The 25,159-nt window shown below is 42.0% G+C and overlaps 1 protein-coding gene across 1 annotated transcript; it reads right to left on the bottom strand.

Moving 5' to 3' along the window:
* Positions 1-1,886: 1,886 nt before the first annotated feature.
* CRKL (v-crk avian sarcoma virus CT10 oncogene homolog-like) lies at positions 1,887-25,153 on the bottom strand. The gene is made up of 3 exons (XM_005875508.2): positions 24,661-25,153; positions 13,660-14,125; positions 1,887-2,939 (listed from the first exon to the last, which is right to left on the bottom strand). The coding sequence occupies exons 1-3, from the start codon at positions 24,969-24,971 to the stop codon at positions 2,805-2,807; spliced, it is 912 nt and encodes a 303-aa protein (XP_005875570.1). The 5' UTR covers positions 24,972-25,153; the 3' UTR covers positions 1,887-2,804.
* Between the last annotated feature and the right edge of the window lie 6 nt (positions 25,154-25,159).

Raw genomic sequence — 25,159 nt, 5'->3', positions numbered from 1 at the left:
AGCAGAGAAGCCGTCTCCTCTGGGCCACTTTAAGTCGTCAAATGGCAGCCCAAGTGTCCTCCTCTTCGTTAACCGTGTCATCAGATGGTACCACACCATGCAGAAATGACAAGAATGACTCCTGTGTTGGAGGTCCTTCCCAGGATAAATAAGTTTTGAATCAAACTGTCAATGTCCTTTAGTACGTAACTTGTTCACTTCCCAAGTGAGATAATTTAACATCCCAGTATTTTCTTACATGACAAACAGTAGAGTAGAGCAAGTAGCAAAATAATGAACAATCCTAAAAGGAAGAGTGCCCAGGAGGAAGGCAGCTCCTCGGAAGATTCACATCACTTTCTGAAGCAGTCTTCCCAGGCTGCTGGGAACCCAGGCATGAAAACAAGGCAGGGGTGCCGTTTTTTGTATGTTTAGTGTGAAAAAGAGAATTTCCCTGCCTGATTAAAAAACTAGTAAGGTTCTAAGTAAAAAAGGTGCTACTTTTGGCACATATCTTAAGAGCTCAGAACTCAAGGCTCACCTTATTTGAGGCTCCAAGTCAGACTTACTATGAAGCCAAATCTAGGTTGTGAGTGTTCTGATTCTGAAGTGCTCTACATGATGTGGGTCTTGCTATACTGATCAGCAGACATGGCTTAAAGGAAACCTTGCTTTCCAAAATGGCGTGTTACTTCTTATGTTCTGAGCCAACTATTGTCAAGAGGCAACTGCAATGGATGGGTACCTTCAGAGCCACAGTTTTCACTTGATTAGGAAGAGATGATTGTTGTCTTCTTTCAGGATAACTACAGACAGGCAGCCACGGTGTATTTTTTCCCAAATGACCATTAATTTTTTCACACAGGAGCACTATCAAGATTCTTTAATAATACGGTGTTGGTTTGGCTCAGTGGATAGAGCGTCGGCCTGCGGACTAAAGGGCCCCAGGTTCGATTCCAGTCAAGGGCATGTACCTTGGTTGCGGACACATCCCCAGTAGGGAGTGTGCAGGAGGCAGCTGATCGATGTTTCTCTCTCATCGATGTTTCTAACTCTCTATCCCTCTCCCTTCCTCTCTGTAAAAAAATCAATAAAATATATTTAAAAAAAAATAATACGGTGTTACCTGCCTGATAGAATACTGATTTAAAGAAAATTTTATTTATTTATTTCTGATTTAAGGAAAAATTTAAATGATACAGAACTGCTCATTAGGTTGCTGCTACATCTCTAGGTCTGCTGTGTTCATTCTGAGCAGAGGCCCATCTTCACCAGTGTCTAGAAGGGAGAGCAGACTGAATTGCAAAAAGGTTCCAGCATTCTAGTTTGCTATAGCGATTTGTACCAGTTGGCTTGTATGAACAGGCCTCTTTCAGCTAACAGAGAAACTTTAACATCAAACTGGTAAATGGCCCAGCCGGTGTGGCTCAGTGGTTGAGCATCAACCCATGAACCAAGAGGTCACTGGTTCCATTCTCGGTTAGGGCATATGCCTAGGTTGCGGCTCGATCCCCAGTAGGGGGCGTGCAGGAGGCAGCCAATCAATGATGTTTCTCTCTCATTGATCTCTCTAGCCCTCGCCCATCCTCTCTCTGAAAATCAATAAAACATATTAAAAAACAAAACCTGGTAAATGATTAATGGTAAAATTAGTTAATGGTTCTCCCTAGTCACTAAACCATTAGACATCAAATGTATTAAGCAATTTCCAGACTCTACATTTTTTTTGCTTGAGAGCATCATGGGCACACAGACAGGAGAACCAGTATTAGCAGCACCATCTTTCTCTTGCAGCCTGGTGAGTCCAGGCTGTGGCAGGGAGGACTAGGCTTCAGAGAGAATTTAAAGATTCATTAATGAATTAGATGATTCTATGAACAACCTCCCTTTTTAAAGAAACTTAAGTCTTATACCTTAAAGGGGTTTATTCACTGAACCACAGGACAGAAAACTGGCCAAGAACCCCCCTCCCCATATGCTTCTGTCATTGGCAAATAAGGTGGGAAGGTGGGCAAAGGTTTCCCCAAACCACCCTCCATATTGTTGCTGTTGGGGACAATGTAATCCAAGAAGCTGCCCACACAGCTTGGCACACCATGACTGCTGATTTTTTTGGTGTTGTTTGCTATATGGCTAAAAGATACCACTGCCAACCAAGACAATACAGGCCTCCATTTCAGGTTTGTATTTTCATTTCCACAGTTACAGTAGCTTCAGTTTGGAAGCTGAGAGGCAGGTGTCATTCCTTGTGATATCACAAAAATCCAATGTGCTATTTAAAAGCCTGTTCAGAACACACAAGTCTAATTAAGTCTTCCAAAACCAAACCAAAAGAAAAAAAGAGAAGAGCCAGATATGGGGAGTTTAGGACAGAATTTCCTCTTCTTTAAGGTTCACTTGCTCTGCTCTTTAAAGAAAAAACAAACTAGAACTGAGCCGCTGCTTTGTGGAACAGTAATGTGCAATGTCTCGCCATGGCCTCAAGCTTTCTCTGATGAACATGACAGAATCAATCACAAGTACAACAGGGCAGTGATGAGAAGGACCCTTCCCTCGTCAACTTCTTTCCATTTGTGTGCTTCCACCAGTATTTCCAGTTTATGATCCAAAAGAACTCTAAATTCCGCTACTCTTTGACAATACAACTATGATACAAATGCCGAGGCAGCCACTGTGTGCATTCCAAACATGTATGAGACCGCCAGTCTGCAGAAAGCTGGACTTCGGCAATGCAGTGTAACTTGCCTATGAAATAGAATGCTTTCCCTCAAAGGAGACTATGACGGACAGAATAACTAAGCAGTAGAAAACAGGGCCAACGGCAATCACTCATTTTCATCTGGGTTTTGAGGGTCAAAGATTTTGACGTGCGTAAAAGGAAAAAGCCCTTTGCGCCCATTCACTTCACCTTCCCACTGGCCATTTATGTTCATCCTTGTGACTTTCACAATATCACCAACCTGTAAGAATGGATAAAGAAGACAAATCAGCATGTTCTCTGCAAACAAAGAAAAGAGAAAGTTAACATTAAATCACCCACACTGTCCTATCCAAAGGAAACTATACATTTTTTTTAGGACTCAACTTACATGATCAGCCATTTTAAGAAAGCACTAACTTAAAGAAATAACTCCCTTTATGGGGATGGGGGTGGGAGGGAGGGTTGGAAACACCAGTTGCATAGGAGACTAAGTATCTCCACACAAGCCATTGAAAAGCAGACAATTTAACATTTTGTCAATGTCTACCAAGTTTGGAAACTTGGTAATTTTGCCCTGATGTGACTATATCCTATATAATAAAAGGCTAATATGCAAATTGCCGGCCAACCGCCCCTGGCCCCGCCCCCCCCACATCAGGGTGGGCTGGCTGGACCCCACTGGTGCATGAATTCATGCACCGGGCCTCTAGTATCAATATAAAAAGGGATCATGCTGCAAAGAGCTGAGGGAAAGGCCCAAACAGGATGGAAAAGGAAATGAGCCAGAGTATGCAGCATAGGCCTGGGTTTCTAATTCAATGGACACTATATGTCAGGTGTGTGGCCACATTTTCAGAGATTTCTACCTGCAGGGCTCCTTTAGACATGTCCCCTTGACCTCCTGTCAACATACACCTCCGTAAGGTAGGCCTGGATAAAAGATCCAGAGACGGGAACCCTCCTCAAGGTCACAGGCTGGTCTACCATGAAGCAGGGGTACAATGCCAGGCAGTACTCAGTGCTGGCCACTTGTGTCCTTGTCACCTTCTACAGTGCAAAGGCAGCAGGACCCACCAGCACTTAGGACCACCCTGCCTCCCCTCCAGGGCTTTTCTCACCAAGACACCATCTGCCTTTAATGTCTTATCTTTCCCCTGGGAATGCAGACTGGCTGCCATGAGTTTTCTGCCTTCCCATCCTTCATTGTTTGATTTTATCATTCTACTTGTTCACTGGGATTATGGGCCCAGCCATATAGAACGACTCATAATTCCCCAAACCTTCTGAGAAGTAAGACTGCAGTCACTACATTTCCATGGAAAAAAACAAACTATTACCAAATGGAACGTCTCATCTTATGGAAACTGGCTTATTTTGAGTACCTACCAAAATGACAATGGAAAAAAGAACTTTATCCTCTGAAGCTCCCTGGTTAGAACACTATAAATTCAAATTAAATTTTTTTTTTAAAGTTTTCTGTCTGAATTCTGACTCAAACTCCTTTATTTAGAGAACCACCAATTCAACAATTGCAGGATGGCTTGTAAAGAGTTATTCTGATAATTAATAATTAGGTATTAACACTGAAAAGTTCTAAGACAAAAACAAAATGTACTTTAGTATTCAGATTTTTATGCATATGAGAAAAACAAGATGTAAAAGCCAAATAACTGCATGTATATAAATTAAGCTATTATAGTCAATGTCACAGGCTCAACTGAACCACCTAAATTGGTTGAATAATTAAAATTTGGCGGTTAGCAACTGAGCATTCTATTTTTCAGACATCTATTAAAAACTAAATTGTAAAATACTTCAGTGGAGAATATTACAACTGAAAAGGCATGTTTTCCCTGGCTTTGCCTTAAAATAAAATAAAAATTTGGAGGTGAGAGTACATTTATTTAATATAAGAATTAAGCTTTAAAATATCTGGGACATACTAAAGACTTCTGAAATACAGATTATTTTAAGATTAGTGTTTGGAGTCCACGTATTGCTCACCCTCTCCAAGTCACAATTTTTTTATTTACAGATAGTAGAAAGAGAAATGTCTTTCTTACTCAAAACTACTAAGATAATCACACAAATGTTTTTGTAATTGTGAAAAAATTTCTATTCTTTGAAGTAGACTAAGGACTTAGTTTTATAACTTGTATTTCCTTTCCCTATCATACAGAAGCCATGAAACAGAAAAACTAATGCTTATTTAATAACACACAAATTAAAATCAACCCTGGGTGAGCAGAGAGAATACTTCTGTAGGCAGGAACTACTGGGATGCCACAAATCATAGGCCCTACAGCTGGACCACACTCTGATTTCCTTAATCTCTGCACTACATCTCCCCAGAGCCTTGGCCTCCTTAAGCCTTTCAGTGCAGGAACTTGCTGCATTGTTGTTTGGAATACAATGAGGCCATCGAGATGAGGAGCTTCACTGTCTTGCTTTACTCTCTAACATATGATCGATCATATTCTTTCCTCATTCCCTTTTTGCCCAAGAAAAAAGGTTACCTTTTTATTTTAGTTAATCCTCACCGGAGGATATTTTTCCACTGATTTTCAGAGAGTGGAAGGAAGGAGGAGAGACAGAGAAACACTGATGTGAGAGAGACACATTGATTGGTTGCCACTCCCACACACCCCAACCAAGGCCAGGGATTGAGCCTGCAACTGAGACCCGTGCCCATGACCGTGAATTGAACCCGGGACTCTTCAGTCTGCAGGTTGACGCTCTATCCACTGAGTCAAAATGGCTAGGGCCCATTTTAAAAATAATGAAATAGCCATAGCTGGTTTGGCTCAGTGGATAGAGCGTCGGACTGCAGACTGAAGGGCCCTGGGTTCAATTCCGGTCAAGGGCACATGCCCGGGTTGCGGGCTCAATCCCCAGTAGGGGGTGTGCAGGAGGAAACCAATCAATGATTCTCTCTCATCATTGATGTTTCTCTCTCTCCCTCCCTCTCTGAAATCAATTAAAATATATTAAAAATAATGAAATAGAAATGAAAACTCATGGATAGAAAGCTATTGACATCATTACCAATTAATTTATATATATTATTAATAATTATACTTCCAGAAAACACAATATAATTAATGTATTAAAATAAACATACAAAAAGGCAAGGACAAATAAGTGGGTGTTGTTGGTATATACCTGTAGAGAGGGTTTAGTGAGAGGGGAGAGGGATCAGGCAAACACCCAGGTGAACTCTGCTGTACTGAGGGACTATGGCAAGAGGGCACCTGGGCAGGCAGGCACTCAAAGCCAGACCCCAGATCTGACTCTGACAAGATAGTAAACAAAAGGCTATGGCAAGGATGAGCTGAGACTAAAAAGAAACAAAGCTACAGCTGGTGCTGATAGGTTTGTCAGCAGATGACAGAATGGCTTCTCCCTGTGACTGAAGTTTTTGTTTGCCCCACTAATTTGATGTCCCTCAAAAAACACTTAGTCTTTTTAAAAAATTATCTTTATTGTTGAAAGTATTACGGATGTCCCCTCCCTCTCTCTCCCCATTGAACCCCCTCCTCCCTACTCCCGTCCCCTCCACAGGCCTTTATCCCACTATTATCTGTGTCTATGGGTTATGACATATGCATATAAGTTCTCTGATTGACCTCTTCCCTCCTGCCCCCCTTCCCTTTGAGGATCCTCAGTATGTTGCATGTTTTCATGTCTCTGGGATCTATTTTGTCAGTTTATTTTGTTCATAGATTTCATATGTAAGTGAGATCATGTGATACATGTCTTTTACTATTTGGCTTATTTCACTTAGCATTAATACTCTCCAGGTCTCTCCATGCTGTCTCAAGGTTAAGAGATGCCTCCTTTTACAGTTGCATTGTATCCCACTGTGTAAATATACCAGTTTTTTTTAAATCTATTCATCTATTGATGGGCAGTAAGTATCTTGAGAATGTTGGTGAGGCCACACAAAGAACTCTTGAGCATCATAAAAAGAATATTCACCAAAGATGAAAGGATGTCCTTATACTGATAAGAACAGATATCTAAGTATTGACCAAACACAATGGCAAGCAGGAATAAGAGTCCAAAAGTGGTCTCTTTATATATAAAAGGCTAAGCACCCTAGCTGGTTTAGCTCAGTGGATAGAATGTTGGCTTGCAGACTGAAGAGTCCCAGGTTTGATTCCGGTCAAGGGCACATGCTGGGCTGTGGGCTCAATTCCAGTAGGGGGTTTGCAGGAGGCAGGTGATCCATGATTCTCTCTCATCATTGATGTTCCTATCTCTCTCTTCCCCTCCCTTCCTCTCTGAAATCAATAAAAAATATATAAATTAAAAAAGAAAAAAAGTAAAAAGGCTAAGCGACCATCCGACTGGTAGTATGATGCGCACTGACCACCAGGAGGCAGACGCTCAACACAGGAGCCGCCAAGCTGCAGTGACTTGGCATCGGTGGTTCTGACACACCCTGGAACCAGAGAGGAGGGAACCCGATTCTGGGGCGCATCACCCGAGAACCACCTTCTTGCAGTCTGGGACCCCTCGGGGGATATCATAGAGACAGTTTTGACCTGATCGCCGCAGGCCAGGCCGAGGGACCCCACCTACTGCAGGGACCTCGCTCACTCTGCAGATGCCCTTGGAGCCAAGGCGCCTCTGGGGAAGGACCTCAGGAGGTTGGCTCCAGGGCATGTCCAGCCCATCTCCCCCAGTTCCACCGGCCACCTTCTAATTAATTTCCTCTCAATGTGCACGAATCCGTGCACCGGGACACTAGAATTACATTTATAGGACAGTAGCAAACCTATGAAGAGTCAAGTCTCTTGGTTTTTGTTAAAACAGGGATAATGGCAAATTCTACAATACTTAAAAGGTGAGCTTGAAATAAAACCTGGACAAAATTCTGGATACAATTAGCAAAATATAGTTTACAAAGATCAGAATGGGAAATGGGGCATTTAGAAGGCTGCATGGACTCAGCCAAGAACAAGTCCCGCCAGACCATAACCCCATTGTCTTTTTTTTAGATGAGACATAGATCAGGAGAGGCTGACAAGGAGGATTTAGTACAATGATCTGGATCGTGCTTTTATGAATTTTGCAGTTAATATGAACCTGGGGAAGGGGGGATCAATATGCTAGAAAACACAATCAGGATTTTAAAATATTCAAAAGTGTACAGATGATCTAAGACCAAATAGAAAAAAACAAAAAACCCTGGAGGGACAGCCATAGAGCAACACACTTAAGTCCAAATGGGTTAGGCCCATGGTTGGCAAACTGTGGCTCGTGAGCCACATGCAGCTCTTTGGCCCCTTGAGTGTGGCTCTTCCTAAGCCTTAGGAATACTCTAATTAAGTTAATAACAATGTACCTACCCATATAGTTTAAGTTTAAAAAATTTGGCTCTCAAAAGAAATTTCAATCATTGTACTGTTGATATTTGGCTCTGTTGACTAATGAGTTTGCTGACCACTGGGTTAGGCAAATACAGTAAGAGGAATTGTAGTGGTGTGTTTCTCCCTGATGGGAGAGAAAGAACGTGAGGAATTTCTTAACTACTTAAGTCACCCAGTATGGGAGGAAACACATCGTGAGACCGTCTCAGAAGTCCACAAGAACAGAGACCTTTTGCTTTGTTCACTGCTCTACTCCAACTCCTGTAACAATGCCTGCCACATAATACGCCCTAGCTGGCTGACATGGCCGGGCTAGGTTCAAATCTCAAAGATTCAAACCTTTGCTGAAGGAGCGAATGTTCAGGATGTTTCCGAGTTGAGATAGGAGAGCCAATGGATCTCAACGCAGTAGAAAGCTAAAAAATCACTAGGAAGATCGTTAGACTAAATATTATTACAACTTTAATAAGAAAAAAAATTATTACAACTTGCCTTCTTCTTTTAACTAATTTTAAAATATGGTTTTATTGATTTTGAGAGAGAGAGAGAAACATCAGTGAGAGAAAAACATCATTGATTGACTGCCTCCTGCATGCACCCCTACTAGGGATTGAGCCCTGACCTGGAATCGAACTGGTGCTGAGCTGTACTATCTGGGCTGCTTCTTTATTTTTTAATCCTCACTGGAGAACATGCTTAGAGAGTGAAATAGAGAGAGGGAGAGGAAGATGGAGAGAGGTTAAGCTCCTTGGTAGCAGGACCCTGCAAGATACCCCTCACAGGTTGTCTGCATGAATGGATAATTAATGAACAAACTAGCATCAACTCTTGAGTCAAGGTGCCTTTTAGGCTCAAAGAATTTAAGTAACCTGTCCAAGATCACACCAGGGAAAACCAGGACTTGAATGAGGATCCAAGATCTTTCCTAACTATCTTGCTTCTCTACTGTGTCACAGAATATAATTTTGACTATAGGTATTTCATGACAATAGCACCCTTTTTCCAAACATTATCTTCTGGCCAATGATCTACTTTTGGAAAAGGCTAGACTGCTTCCCTCAATCTGAGAATGTTCTTGTAGGGTGTAACTTGTTTCCCAGGAGCCTTTCCAGCCCTATTATATCAAGGGCATGGGAGAGCTGTTTTCAAGGAGTAGGAACACCCACTATGATCCACCTTACAAAGGTATCAACTGTTCCCTTTCAAATCAAATCCCAAAGATCAACATGCTTCTTAAAAAGAGGTGAACATGCCTTAGCTGTTTTTGCTCAGTGGATAGAGCATCGGCCTGAGACTGAAGGGTCCCGGGCTCCATCCCCAGTAGGGGGCGTGCAGGAGGCAGCTGATCAACGATTCTCTCTCATCATTGATGTTTCTCTCTCTCCCTTTCCCTTTCCTCTCTGAAATCAATTTTTAAAAAAAGTGAACAAGAGAGGAAAATGGCTAAAAAATCTCCTACTTGCAAGAAATGTTCTTTTGAAAATCGAGTTTATGAAAAATACAGGTAGTCCTTGGGTTACATCAGACTTGACGTATGTCGTTGCCATCTCCCATTTACAGTATTCATATAAAAAAAAAGTTCCGTCGTTTTGACGTATGTGCTTTATGATTTTTATTATTTATTTACCACAAGTAAAGCTCAGGAATTGTTATCTTTCTTTTAAATTTTTTTTTACTGTTTCACTTCATTACTGCTGTGTATGTGCTCCATGTGAGTGACATAAGTGCTTATGTAGGTGGGTTCTGACTTATGGCAAAAAATTGCATTACATTGAGCCACAGGAATGGATCTCCGATGTAACCCGAGGACCTACTGTACTTGTGAAATAATTCAAGAAATAAAGTTCACTTAAGCCATCATTGTTCTCTGTAATATTATCAAGGGGAATATGAAGCTTCAATTACTAGTACATTTTGTTCTATTTGTCTCACTTTTTTCATTTGAATTTTAATACCTTTTCTGGTAACCTAATTGCAACAGTCCCAAGAGAGTTGTTTTTAACAAGACTAGATAGGCACCACTAAGTTTTATAAGATAACACAATTCACAGAAATATTCACATACAAAAAAATATTCACTTATGCTATTGTAAGTCTTATTTAAATATACAGAATGAGAAATACCATTAAGTAGAATTTGGCAAAGGTATATTTCTTGAGTCCCACTTACACTCTCCATAAAGTATCAAAATGAGACTTTGACAAGGCTTACATGGCTGGGCTAGTGTCATGAGGAGGCTCCGGTATGGAGACCTCTCTCTGGGTCTGAGAGACTAAGAGAGCTAAGTAATGGCCAAGTATATGTGTTATCTTAAAATATACATCATTAACCAGACAGGCTTTCTCCTCCTCTTGATCTCTTTAAGGTCCTTACCTATGTATCCACTGACCAAGTCTAAGTGATCCCCTCTATAGTACCTGATTTTCCTCTCTACAATCCCCTGGGCACACACTCCAAAGAATGCACCGAATACGGGTTTCTAAAACATGTATCTTAGAGCCAGAGGCCAGCAGGCAGGTGTCCTAAATGGAGAGACTTTAACACTAGCTCAGGTAAGAACCCAATTCCCAACTTCCTTTATGGGTCTTAGAATTCTGACTGCAGTCTTTTTTTTTTTTTAATGTATTTTTATTGATTTCAGAGAGGAAGGGAGAGGGAAATAGAGATAGAAACATCAATGATGAGAGGGAATCACCGATCGGCTGTCTCCTGCATGCCCCCCACTGGGGACTGATCCCGCAACCCAGGCATGTGCCCTTGGCTGGAGTCGAACTCGGGACCCTTCAGTCCACAGGCCAACGCTCTATCCACTGAGCCAAACCAGCTAGGGCTCTGACTGCAGTCTTATCCCCAAGGTTCTCACCCGAATGTGCCAAGTTACACCAACTCTCTGAATTCTAGCTCCCTACTACTCCTAGGATGAAATGACAGATGTGAAAATAGCTCAGAAGGCAGAAACCACTATGCGAACTAGAAGGTATTTTTAAAAAATATATTTTTATTTATTTCAGAGAGGAAGGGAGAGGGAGAGAATCACTGATTGGCTGCTTCCTGCATGCCCCACACTGGGGACCGAGCCCACAACCCAGGCATGTGCCCAGACTAGGAACTGTGACCTCCTAGTTCATAGGTTGACACTCAACCACTGAGCCATGCTGGGTGCAAACTAGAAGGTATTAAGAGCCCAGTACACAAGTTATTTTAGGTGTTGAGGAGTACACTAGGCCAGACATGTGTACGTGTGCAAGGGTAGATCTGTGTGAGATGAGAAAACCAGAAGGTCTACTCAGAGAGGACTCTTATCTGTGGAGGTGGCTTCTTCTGCCACAAGCCTCACTTTTTCCTCATAGCCAAGATGAGAGGGAAAAGTAACCATAGACTTTGAAACAAACCTTCAGGTGTAGTTTACTGAGATATGACTCCTGATCTAGAAAATACTGAGAATGACCAGTGAAAAATATACACAAAACAAATTATAGCTAACTTTTATCTGTGGGCACAATGTTTTATGGGTTAAGTTTTGCTTTTTTTTTTGAAGTAACAGGCTCCATTACTTCATCCTTCTGCTGTGCACCTAGGCCAGTGGTTGGCAAACCACATGTGGCTCTTTGGCCCCTTGAGTGTGGCTCTTCCACAAAATACCACGTGCAGGTGCACACGTACTGTGCGATTGAAACTTCGTGGCCCATGTGCAGAAGTCGGTATTTTGTGGAAGAGTCACACTCAAGGGGCCAAAGAGCTTCATGTGGCTCGCGAACCGCAGTTTGCCGACCACTGACCTAGGCTATCTCCCTGCTTTGATCCTGAGGTAAATACACAGAGGACAATCACTAATTTAATCTGTTTCTCCAACACATATGCAATTTGATATTAAAGAATATTCAGCCCCACCAGTGTGGCTCAGTGGTTAAGCATCGACCTATGAACCAGGTCATGGTTTGATTCCTGGTCAGGGCACATGCCCAGGTTGCGCACTCGGTCCCCAGTGTGGGGCATGGAGGAGGCAGCCGACCTCTCATCACTGATGTTTCTATCTCTCTCTCCCTCTCCCTTCCTCTCTGTAAAAAATCAATAAAATATATTTAAAAAAAAAAATGTTTAAGTTCTATTTCATGCTATTATAATTTACAAAATCTCTCATAAGTAAGATCTGAGACATTTACTAGAGGCCCGGTGCACGAAATTTGTGTTGGGGTGTGTGTGTATGTGTGTGTCCCTCAGCCCAGCCTGCACCCTCTCCAATCTGGGACATCCCTTTCACAATCAAGGACTGCTGGATCCCAACCGCTTGCCTGCCTGCCTGCCTGTCTGATTGCCCCTAACCGCTTCTGCCTGCCAGCCTGATCACCCCCTAACCACTCTCCTGCCAGCCGGATTGATGCCTAACTGCTCCCCTGCTGGCCTGATTGCCCCTAACTGCCCTCCCCTGCCGGCCTAGTCACTCCCAACTGCCCTTTCCTGCAGGCCTGGACCCTCCCAACTGCCCTCCCCTGCAGGCCTGGTCCCTCCCAACTGCCCTCCCCTGCAGGCCTGGTCCCTCCCAACTGCCCTCCCCTGCAGGCCTGGTCCCTCCCAACTGCCCTCCCCTGCAGGCCTGGTCCCTCCCAACTGCCCTCCCCTGCAGGCCTGGTCCCTCCCAACTGCCCTCCCCTGCAGGCCTGGTCCCTCCCAACTGCCCTCCCCTGCAGGCCTGGTCCCTCCCAACTGCCCTCCCCTGCAGGCCTGGTCCCTCCCAACTGCCTTTCCCTGCTGGCCTGATTGCCCACAACTGCCCTCCCCCGCTGGCCATCTTGTGTGTTGGAGTGAGGGTCATTTTGCATATTACCTCTTTATCATATAGGATTGACTGGGTAGCTCAGTTGGTTAGAGCAGCGGTTGCCAACCTTTTGGATCTCATGGACCACCAGTGGTCCGCAGACCACCAGTTGGCAACTGCTGCTCCAAAGGTTTCCTTAACCAGCGGTTGCCAACCTTTCAGACCTCACAGACCACCAGTGGTATGTGGACCACCAGTTTGTGACCACTGGGTTAGAGCACCATCCCGCTATGCCAAGGTTGCAAGTTCAATCCCCAGCCAAGGCACATATAAGAATCAACCAATGAATGCATAAATATATGGAACAACAAATCTCTCTCTCTCTCTCTCTCCTTTCTCCTCTCTAAAATCATTATCTAAATGAAAACATAAAAAAAAAAAATTCCTCTGCCTTACCAAAGATAAATTCTAAGACATTTATTCATATTTCTCTTCAACTCAACTAACCACATTAAAAATATGAAAATGTATAAGTGGTTATGTGTCTGTCTACCGATGTCATCTCTAAGTCATGGGTCTTTCTTAACTATCATCTTTCAGTATTGGAAAGAAAACTGACTACTGTGAAACGAAATCTATGAGTCTTTGGGAACAGAAAATAGAGCAAGCAGGTTGAGATCTTGGAAGAATCAAGGAATAGAAAGGACAAAAGAATCATGTGGACTACTCACAGTGGATCTTCTAAGATCATCCAGTTCTCTTATTCTCGTAAATATAACTTTGCAGAAACAAAATTAATAAAAACCGAATGTCAAAGAACTCCAAAAACAACCTTAATAGATTTTACCTCTAATGCCAAGGCAGTCTTGTCATAAGCACAGGGAACTCTTTTCTGGACTGCTTTTGCAAAGACAGGTCCATTCTGTGTAGACGGCAATGGGTTGATTGCTGCCCCAGGAGTACTGGAAACTGCAGGTAGAGGAGTTGTGGTCTGAGGTTGAGCATATGCATGAGCAGGTTCTGGGATCCCATAACTGTTGGAATTCCTATTTCCATGCTTTCCATGTGGTGAGGATCGCACGAGCTTTTCAACATAAGGGACGGGAATCATCCCGATCCGGCCGTCCTTGTTCCGGGCACTCCACCACTGTTCTTCAGGCTTCTCTATTATCACCAGGATCTCACCTTTTTTAAAGGGCAGGTCTTCAGCATCATTCCCAAGAAAATCATACAGAGTCCGTACATATTCCAGATTTTCTTCTGCTGTAGGCAGGTTGGGTGCTGATACAGATCCCATTGGTGGGCTTGGATACCTTGAGAAAGAAAATTACTTTAAGAGAAAAATCTTACTTTATACCAGTGTTTGCCCAACTTCTAAATAAACCATTCTCTATAATAAATTATCTCCCTCTTTAAATTAATTCCATCTCTGTAGTTAAGATGATTCTGTTGCACTGATTTACTATCATTTGTATTGCAACATAAGTCAATATCCTAAATATGCCTTTTTAAATTACATGCCAAATGCATACACACACATACACACCCCATATTTCTGTTTTACAGGAACCTTTTGTTTACACACAGTACCTGGCCTGAATTTATTAAAAACCTAGAGTAAGTTCAGTAGCTGTCTTCCTCAGGACCTTGTCACAACCACCACATACTCTCCCTCATGGTCTTAATCTTTGGCATGCATCCTGCACACTTCCATGGACGCCCACAGAGAAGATGACAAAGACCTCTGTCTCTGTGTCCCTCACTATATAAAATGCACTACATTCCAAACTTACAAAGCCCTCACAGTACACCTTGTATAGGAATCATCACCTGAACATCCAAATGAAAGCATGTGAAAGTTCTCACTGCAAAACTCACAGGCAAGCCTTAGCTGGTTTGGCTCAGTGGATAGAGCGTCGGCCTGCGGATTGAAGGGTCCCCGGTTCAATTCCAGTCAAGGGCACATGCCCAGATTGTGGGCTCGATCCCCAGTAGGAAGCATGCAGGAGGCAGTTGATCAATGATTCTCTCTCATCACTGATGTTTCTCTCTCTCTCCCTCTCCCTTCCTCTCTGAAATCAATAAAAATATATTTTAAAAAACATAAAACTCATGGGCAAGAGCTATCAGCTAAGCATCAGTCAGTCCACAGACACCACTCCCTTTGTTGTGCTCACAGATTCAATGTGTATTAGCCTAGTACAGTGGTCGGCAAACTGCGGCTCGCGAGCCACCTGTGGCTCTTTGGCCCCTTGAGTGTGGCTCTTCCACAAAATACCGACTTCTGCGCATGGGCCACGAAGTTTCAATCGCGCTGTACGTCCGCATCCGCACGTAGTATTTTGTGGGAGAGCCACACTCAAGGGGCCAAAGAGCCGCAGGTGGCTCGCGAGCCGCAGTTTGCCGACCACTGGCCTAGTACATTGTTTAATGTACTCCCAGAGACAATTACACAAGCACAGTCCCCTGCTCTCCAACATTCCATTTGTAATGCTCCTTCTGCGAAAGAAGTACAGAGGTCTCTACCATAGGTTCAAGAACTTGAGTGTTCTGAAAAGTTGTGAACACACCAAGTTTTATTTTTTATTTATTTATTTTTATTCTTAAATCATTTATTTCAGTCACAGTAAGAGGCAAAGAAAAATTAAACAGGCAGCATACTTGATTATTCATTATATCCTAGAAATGACCGAAGTTATTACAAACATTCTTTTGTTTCACACCAAGTTTTAGAAGAAACTTTTACCATTACCCTGCCCCCATAACTTTTTTGAAGCATACAATCTACACCAGAGTAACAAATCCTGGACTTCATACAAAGAGTCTGCCCATCTTTAGGAGATGACTTTGCCTGCAGAACCATTCACCAGAGCCAGGTTCTAGAATAGCCCTGAGGGAGAATGCTAGGATACTTCCACTAAGGTTTCCCATTAGCCCGTGGCCATTCTCTTTCTTTATTCCCCTGTTAGTCATCTAAGAAGTTATTTCATAACAACGTGATCTATGTCGAAACATTCTTTTAATGTGATTTATAAAAACTATCACCATATTACAACATTCACCAAAAATAGAAAAACAAAAGATTAAAAAAATCCCATAGTTCCTGCTCTAATGTAGCTACAATTCTTCCCTTCTTCTCCCCTCCCACTTCATGACTTAAAAAAAAAAAAAATCCTGTGAATGTCTGTGGCAGTTTTTCTGCCTAATACCACACCACAGGTGTTTCTCCACATCACTGGTCTTTTTCAGGGCAGGATAACATTTCATTCTGGGAGCCTGCTGCAATGAAGCATCCCTGTTTTACTGGATACTTAGGTTTTCTTTCTCCCTATTTAATCATCCACATCACAAATTCTTTTGACCTTATTTTCCCTATGCTGGATTTTTTTGTAAAGCCTTGATTCCCAGATTAAAGAACAGGAACATTTTCATGGCCCTTGGTACATACTTGCTACATGAAGACTTTCCAAAAGCAGTCTTCATGATTTGGTAAAGCTTGTATCTTTTTAATGTAAATTACTAGCTTCACAGTCATCAGAATACCATGGTGATTAGGAGCTTGATTTAAAACATCAAAGGCCTTATTACTTACTAAGGGGCAAATTGCTTACTATCAACAGTACATCTAAAAAGAGATAGCAGGACCCTGGCTGGTGTTGCTCAGTTGTTAAGAGCATTGGCCTATGCTCCGAAGGGTTACGGGTTTGATTCCTGGTCAGGATGCTTACGGAGGCAACGGATTGATGTTTCTCTCTCACATCAATTGTTTCTCTCTCACATCAATGTCTGTCTCTCTTCCTCTCCCAAATATATATTAAAAATATATATATATATTTTTAAAAGAATCAGTTTGAAAAAGCACATCCTCTTTGAAGTCTTCCCTAACACCTTAGTTGATCATACTTGCTTTTAAGCTCCCATGGTATTATATTTTAATTTGTTCAAAGGCTAGAATCATGGTTTATTTGTATTATATGCTTTCAATCTAGTATTGGGCTTTGGTATAGAGTAGGCCTATATATGTTGAAATTTCTAATAAAATTAAAATGCCAAAGACACGGGGAAGCATTTCCCATTCCAGTTTCTATCCTTTTTTTCCTTCTGAAAACACAAAGGCTTTGCCATTCCAACTCCCTAAACCTGGTTTAATTCAGTTAGCAAAGGAAATCCTGGATTTGCCTTCCAAGACTCTTCACCTCAGCACTGATCCACTCATTCTCTTAGCCATCATTCCAGACTAGCTGCTACATGCCTGGGCCCCAAATTACTTATGAGGATCTTAGCTCAGACTCTAGGACAGTGATGGCGAACCTTTTGAGCTCGGCGTGTCAGCATTTTGAAAAACCCTAACTTAACTCTGGCGCCGTGTCACATATAGAAATTTTTTGATATTTGCAACCATAGTAAAACAAAGACTTATATTTTTGATATTGATTTTATATATTTAAATGCCATTTAACAAAGAAAAATCAACCAAAAAAATGAGTTCGCGTGTCACCTCTGACACGCGTGTCATAGGTTCGCCATCTCTGCTCTAGGATAATCTGAACTACCACTAATAAGCACTGCCTCGTTTTACTTATCAGAAATAACTAAAATATTTTAGCCTCAAGAAACCTTAGAAATAATCTAGTCCAACTATTAAGATCAAAGGAAAATTCTTTCTTAGATAAAAAAAATTCTCTAAATTTGAGTCTCAAACAAGAGATATGTCACAAATCAAATGGCTACCAGTATTTTACATGCTACGGGAACATAACTGGGCAAGCTTCCATTCCATTCCGTGCATGACATTGTTCTTATATCTCATCTGAATTGAATTTAGATGATTTAAACTCCCGGTAAGAAGAAACTCAAAGGTTTATTCACAGTGTTGAATTCTATGCTAATCAAAATTACTGGTAATCCTTCCCTATTAATTATAAAAGTCCAGATTTGAGTTCCCTTAAATATTTAGAACAGGGGCTGTGAAAGGAGGTGTGACCCTGCTGCCTGTGGTATCCTCTGGTCCATGCAGTCCTTGCTTTCTGCTTCACAGGTGTGAGGGTCCTCCTCTGGGCACTCAGGTTAGGCTGAGCATCCTTTCCCAGTTCTCCTACAGCTACTTGACCATATTAGGTAGCATGGAAATAGCCTTTATTATCAGTAAGCTCCATTTGTTGCTTCTTGTATGTGCTCTGATGGGGGATTGAACCCACAACCTTGGCCTATTGGGATGATGCTCTAACTAACTGAGCTACCCAGCCAGGACAGGACTATTGATTTAATGTTAGTTCCATATTACCAGGTACATACAATCTGCAAAGTCTGTTGAGTAAAAAACAAGATTTTCTCTAAGGGTCAACTTGCCTCAGTTTTAAAATGTTTACTTCTCATGATTTTTCTCCTAGCCTTCATACATAAACTAAAACTGGAAAAGCAAGTTATTCAAAAAACACTTTCAAGTTTCTAAACCATGGGAAAATATAGTTCATATTTAAAAAATCCACTCAGACACTTTCTGAAACATTCTGTTGTTAAACTTGAAATACCCTCTATTATATATATATAAAACACACTAGTGCTTACCTGACTACTAACTATAGCAATACACAGAATGTTAAAATTGTTTGTATTCAAATGAAATGGAAGTGATTTGTAATATAAAAATTACATCCACATGCATAAAGAGAACCCTTTAGGGTCATTCAAAATTAACGAAAGCTGGCGGGAACACAGCCACATCTTTCTGACTTTCTTCCCTCTCAGGCATGCATCGCCTAAACTCTAAGAGTCCCTGAAAGACTTGCAACCAGGGGAGCAATGGGCAGTGGCAGCTTGTCTTGGGCTAACCCCCTGAACCTGTCTACAAGGCCCCTTTTCTCTGACTTTCCAGTGAGCCACAGCATCTCTGCCCAGATTCTCTCCTGTTGCTTGTTCTATCCTAAGGCCTTCCTTGTTTCACTGTCCCCAGCTTTGATAAACGTATTCCCAAAAAATGAATCAACAAAAAACAACAGACATGTTGTTTTTTGGGGGGCAAGTTTACCACAAATACAAAAAGCTTATTAATTATAGTAATAAGATAAACACAAATATACCAAATCATAGTTTCTTCCTTTCTCTTCCTATCATTTCCCCCTCCCCCACAATCAGGATCAATCTTATCTCCAAAACAGGCATTTTCACCAAGCTGTCTATTGAAGTCTACATATGTCATCAGTCACCATCATTTTGCATCTTGTAATGTCCCCAGGTTCAAACTCCTCCCATGGCACCCACTGAACGTATTATTTATTTATTTATTTATTGTTGATAATATTACAGATGTCTTCCATTTTCTCCCCTTTGGCCCCCCCTCTACGCCCCCCCTCGCTCCGCCCCAGGCCTTCCCCATGCTATTTTCTGTGTCCAAGGGCTATGCATATAAGTTTTTTGGTTAATCTCTTCCTGTTCCCTCCTACCTCACCCCACCCCCACTGAGATCTGTTATTCTGTTCCATGCATCTATACCTCTGGATCTATTTTGTTCATCAGTTTATTTTGTTCATTAGATTCCACGTATAAGCGAGACCATGTGATATTTGTCTTTCTCTAACTGGCTTATTTTTCGCCTAGCATAATAGTCTCCCGGTCCATCCATGCTATCTCAAAGAGTAAGAAAGAGCTCCTTTTTTACAGTCGCATAGTATTCCATTGTGTAAATATACTACAGTTTTTTATCCATTCATCTACTGATGGGCACTTGAGCTGTTTCCAGATCTTACCTATTATAAATAATGCTGCTATAAACATAGGGGGCACCCATTGCACTTTAAATAAAATCCAATTTCCTTAACTTGACCATTGTATCTCCAAACTCTTTACCTCTTTCTTTACTAATAAGAACCACACTCCAGCTCTAGCCAGTTTGGCTCAGTGTATAGAGCAGTGATGGCGAACCTGTGACACGCGTGTCAGAGGTGACACGCGAACTCATTTTTTTGGTTGATTTTTCTTTGTTAAATGGCATTTAAATATATAAAATCAATATCAAAAATATAAGTCTTTGTTTTACTATGGTTGCAAATATCAAAAAATTTCTATATGTGACACGGCGCCAGAGTTAAGTTTGGGTTTTCAAAATGCTGACACGCCGAGCTCAAAAGGTTCGCCATCACTGGTATAGAGCGTCAGCCTGCCAACTCAAGGGTCCCAGGTTCGATTCCGGTCAAGGGAACAAGCCCGATTGCGGGCTTGGTCCCCGGTAGGGGGCGTGCAGGAGGCGGTCAATCAATAATTCCCTTTTATCATTGATGTTTCTCTCCCTTCCTCTCTGAAATCAATAAAAATATATTAAAAACAACAACAACAACCACACTCCAGCCCTGACTGAATGGTTCAGCTGATTAGAGCATAGTTCAGATATGTCAAGATTGTGAGTTTGATCTCCCATCAGGGTACATACAAGAAGCAATCAATGAATGCATAAATAAGTGGAACAACACATAGATGTTTCTCTCTCCCCTCCTTCCTCTCTCTAAAAAACAAAAACAAGGCAACCAACAAACAAAAACCCACAAACACAAACAAAATCAAATAACCACACTCCCAAAATACTGGTTGTCTTTCTCACCTCAGGATTTTGTTGTTGTTGTTAATTTTCACCGAGGATATTTTTTCCATTGATTTTTAGAGAGAGTAGAAGGGAGGGAGGGATCAGAGAGAGGAGGATGGGAGGAGAAGAGATGTGAAAGAGACACAATGATTGGTTGCCTCCCCCAAAAGCCCCAATTGGGGCTGGGGATCAAACCTGCAACCTAAGTAAGTGCCCTTGACCAGGAATAGAACCCGTGAACCTTCAGTGCTCTGGCTGATGCTCTAACCACTTAGCAACACTGGCCAGGGCTCACTTCAGGACTTTGTGCAAGCTCTACCCTATGCTTGGATGGTAATTCCCCTCCCTAGCTTAGGTCTTTCCAAGGCTTGCTCTTCTTTTCTACCCATAGGTAGCTTAGTTCTTTCTCTGACCATCGTACCTCAGGGAAGTTCCTTCCATTATATTATCTTGGCCTACGTTTATGTCCTTGGCAGCACTTATTAATCTTACATTTTATTTATCTTTTAACTTTTTATTGATTTTAGGGGGGAGAGAAACATTGATTTGTTGTTCCACTTATTTATTTATGTATTCATATTGGTTGATTCTTGTATATGCTCTGACCGGGGATTGAACTCCTAACCTTGGTATATAGGGATGATGCTCTAACTGAGCTACCCGGCCAGGCCCTTTTTTATTTTTTTAGCCTGCCTCCAAATTCCATGATGGAGAAAGTATGTATGTCATCCATCTTTCCCAGTACCTATCACTGGGATAAAATTATCTTGTAAATATATGAATAAAAATATAAAATTAAAAGTTAAGGAACAGCCCTGTGGCTCAGTTGGTTGGAACGCAGTCCTGTATATGAAAAGGCTGCGGTCGGGGCACATACCTAGGTTGCCACTTTGTTCAATCCCTGGTCCAGGTATGTACAGAAGGCAACTAATCGATGTTCTCTCTCACATCTATGTTTCTCTCTCTCTCTCTCTCTCTCTCTCTCTCTCTCTCTCTCAAAATCAATAATCATATCCTCAGGTGAGGAATAATTTTAAAAAATGTTAAGGAGTATTCTAATTGAAAAAATCGACTAGAACAAAATAAGCACCAATTCTTAAATTCTGAGGAAGTCATACAGTTATGACCTTCTGCTAAGCAATAAACAAAAAATAAATTATTAGTCAAGGGGCATGAAATTCTGGCTTTAAGAGTTCAGTTTTTGCCCTAGCCTATTTGGCTCAGTGGATAGAGCATAGGGCCTGCGGACTGAAGGGTTCCAGGTTTGATTCCAGTCAAGAGCATATGCCCGGGTTGCGGTTGCGGGCTCGATCCCCAGTAGGGGCTGTGTAGGATGCAGCCAATCAATGATTCTCATCATTGATGTTTCTCTCTCTCTCTTCCTTTCTGATAGCAATAAAAATTTAAAAAAAGAGCTCAGTTTTGATGCCTAAAAAGCTAAACCACTTAATTTATCCTGTTCAGACCAAGAAGAAGCATTACACTGATTTTTCCATCGGGCCAAGGTTGGTGTAACTAGCCTCTAGTTTTCTACAAAGGCTAATGCTAATAGCATCAAACCTAATCCATAAATTTCAGGGTTGGGAGAGGCAATCCAAAGACTCGGTGTAACAAAGTATACACGTCAGGATCTAATTCAACCAGCACTGAAAGGCCTATGAGAGATATCAGGGAAATTAAAAAGCTAAATTACGACATGCCTGGGATGGAGGGCATAGAGAAGGAGAAACAATTAAAGCTGAATTTGAGGGGGAGGGTCAGGGAAAGGCCCTATTATTTGTGAGAAGCCTGGAACAACAGGTAGGCTTTCAATAGGTGAGGAGTGGGGGTGGAGTTAGGCAGCCAACCAAGAGCCAACAGCCTAAAGTTTAAAACAAAGGTTCCCAGGGAATGAGTGAGAGGACTAACAGGGCTGCATCAAGCTAGGAGAGGCAGTAAGCAAAGATATCAAAGATAGATTTGGTATTTGGGAAGACAGTATAAGAAAAATTTGGAGTAGTTTTTTTGTGGGTAGCAGGAAGCCACTGCAGCATGCATATTCCTTTTTCTTCCTCTAGAAGGGGATCAAGCCATTTATTTACTCACACTTTTTGGAACAGCTGTATTATATAGTACCTGTCACCTCAAAGTAAGCACAATGCCTTGCACATAGTGTGGCTTAAACAAATGCCTGAAATTAATGATATAATTCACCTTCCCAAGTTAGGGAAGTCATTTCCTAAAATGTTACAAAATCTTACTACAGTGGGTTCTAAGATTCTCTCCAACTCCTTATATTGTAATTATACTGTGCTCAGAGTTGAGTCCAGTTACTAGCATCTTCAGGGACCTGAAGTTTCACCAATCAGATTCTTTTGTGTCTAGGTATTTGTTATACAGTATTTGATTTATAACCGCTTTCTCCCATTTTTTAAAGTCTATTTACGGGACTCTTTCCCACTCCCCACATGGAAATCTGTACTTGTTCTTCAATAAATTTCCACCTTTGCTATTAAAAAAAAAAGTCTATTTAGTTCAGTAGTTAATCTTATAGCCATTATACTGCCATGGCTTTGTTTCTTCTCTCTATTCCATAGAAGCAACACAGGTGAAGCATCCAGTGACTGCTCCTTAATAGCTTGTAATGTTTAAAGCTCATAGCAATATCTTGTCAGCAAATCTATAAAATCGAAAACATTTCATCCCCCCAAAACCTACGTATATTAGCACCCTGTTCTTTAAAAATAAATGTTTAAGAAACAAATTGGGCAGTGCAATATCTCTTATTTTCACCTCAAATTTGGCATAACTTAAATAGAAAAAAACCTCTGATAAAATACTAAGGCAAATTAAAGCAAATAATCAAATAAAAGAATGAATCACCCTGCAGGTGTGGCTTAGTGGTTGAGCATCGACCTATGAACCAGGTCATGGTTGGATTCCTGGTCAGGGCACATGCTGGGGTTTCCAGCTTAATCCCCAGGAAGGGGAGTGCAGGAGGCAGCAGATCAGTGATTCTCATCATTGATGTTTCTCCCCGCCCAAAACTAATAAAAATATACATATTTTATTTTATTTATTTTTTAAATATATCTTTATTGATTTCAGAGAGGAAAGGAGAGGGATAGAGAGTTAGAAACATCGATAATGAGAGAGAAACATTGATCAGCTGCCTCCTGCACACCTCCTCCTGGGGATGTGCCCACAACCAAGGTACATGCCCTTGACTGGAATCGAACCCGGGACCCTTCAGTCCGCAGGACGATACTCTATCCACTGAGCCAAACTGGTCAGGGCAAAAATATACATATTTTAAAAAGAATGTATTTTACTTGGAAAAGGCAATGCTTGATGCTCAGTTTCACTTAGGGTTCTTAACTCTAAAAACAGATATTAAGTCATTAGCCTTGATATAAAAAGTACATTTAAAAATCAAGCAGGATATAAAGAAAATGTCAATCAAAAATTTCCCTTACAGTAGTAAGTAAACATTCTAGTCTTACTTTGCCTTGTAATTTAGCCAAATGAAGTTAACCTATTAACGGTCCAGCTTTAAGAAAAACTATAAAATAAAATAAAAATTTAAAAGTCCTTAATGAAACCAATGTGCCCTCTTTTCAAGTTTTTGCATTTAATGTATGATATAATAGGTGTCTGGCTATTTCAAACTTGGCACCAAGCTATTAATATACAATTCTGATATTTCAGTTAAAGGGTTTTGTTTCTAAATGCTAAAGCATTTTAATTTGTCAAAGGCTGCTGGACAGAAGTTCTTAACTTGGCTTTCAGAAATCTGCAGGGAATCCAAGAACCTCGAATGGTGTGCAAACGTGTGTGTACATGCATTTTTGGGGAAAGGGAGGATGCCACGGCTATCTTCAGATTCTCAAAGTCGTCTATGGTCCAAAAAAAGGTAAAAACAAAAACAAAACAAAACAAACCCAAACTCCCAAACAACAAAACCCTGATTTCATATGATAACCAAATAGGGAACGTGACGAATGGCAATTAAAAAAAAACAACACGTACATTTTAATTTTTAACTATGCAACCGCCATTAACATGTTTAAGACGCATCCCCCTCAGCCAAAGTGACCCAGATCCTGACACTAGCCTTCCATTCGGAATGCCTTCTGGACAATAATTTGGTTCAGAAGAGGGGGAAATGAGTTCATTCATAAACACACACACACACACACTTTTGGATCGACCCCATGCACCAACCCGGCCACTGTCGACCCTCCTGGGGGGTCGGGTGGGTTGCACGCCCGGGGAGCGCGGGCGCTCGCGTACCTGGGCGCAGGCTCGATGAGGGTGGTGGTGTCCAGGTAGTGAATCTTGTAGAACTCCAGCAGGGCCGGCAAGTGGTCAAACTCCTGGTCCCCGATCTTAAAACGGCGGTTGGGCAGTGAGTTGATGATGTAGTGGGAGACTCGCGAGTTCTCGGACACCGACAGCACATAGTCCCCGGGGCAGGTGGAGGAGTCGCGGACGAGGAACACGCCGTGGCGCTGGCCCTGGAGCCGGTTCTGCGCCTCCTGGCGAGACACCGGCCCCATGTACCAGGAGGAGCGGTCTGAGGAGTCGAACCTGGCGGAGGACATGGTGTCGGGCCGAGGCTCTGGGCCGGGTCGGGGCGGCGGCTGCTCTCGCCTGCTCTGGACGCCTTCGCCCGGCAGACGGCTTCGGGAACGAAGAAGGGCCTCTCGGCACACCTCGAGGCGCGCTTAGAGGACCGAGCCAGCACCTTCCTCTCGGCTCCGGGTCCGCAGCATCCTCCGCCTTCGCCCCC

This window comes from Myotis brandtii, unplaced genomic scaffold (genome assembly GCF_000412655.1).
Source record: "Myotis brandtii unplaced genomic scaffold, ASM41265v1 scaffold463, whole genome shotgun sequence".
Taxonomy (NCBI): domain Eukaryota; kingdom Metazoa; phylum Chordata; class Mammalia; order Chiroptera; family Vespertilionidae; genus Myotis; species Myotis brandtii.
Note: the sequence above shows the minus strand (reverse complement) of the source record. Positions and strands in the feature narration are given on the sequence as shown.

Excerpts from the sequence above, each read along its gene's own strand:
- CRKL (XM_005875508.2), bottom strand. The coding sequence starts at position 24,971 with ATGTCCTCCGCCAGGTTCGACTCCTCAGACCGCTCCTCCTGGTACATG. Across the intron at positions 14,126-24,660 it reads CTCATCGAGCCTGCGCCCAG|GTATCCAAGCCCACCAATGG; the intron begins GTACGCGAGCGC and ends TTCTTTCTCAAG. Across the intron at positions 2,940-13,659 it reads AGACTGCCTTGGCATTAGAG|GTTGGTGATATTGTGAAAGT; the intron begins GTAAAATCTATT and ends CCATTCTTACAG.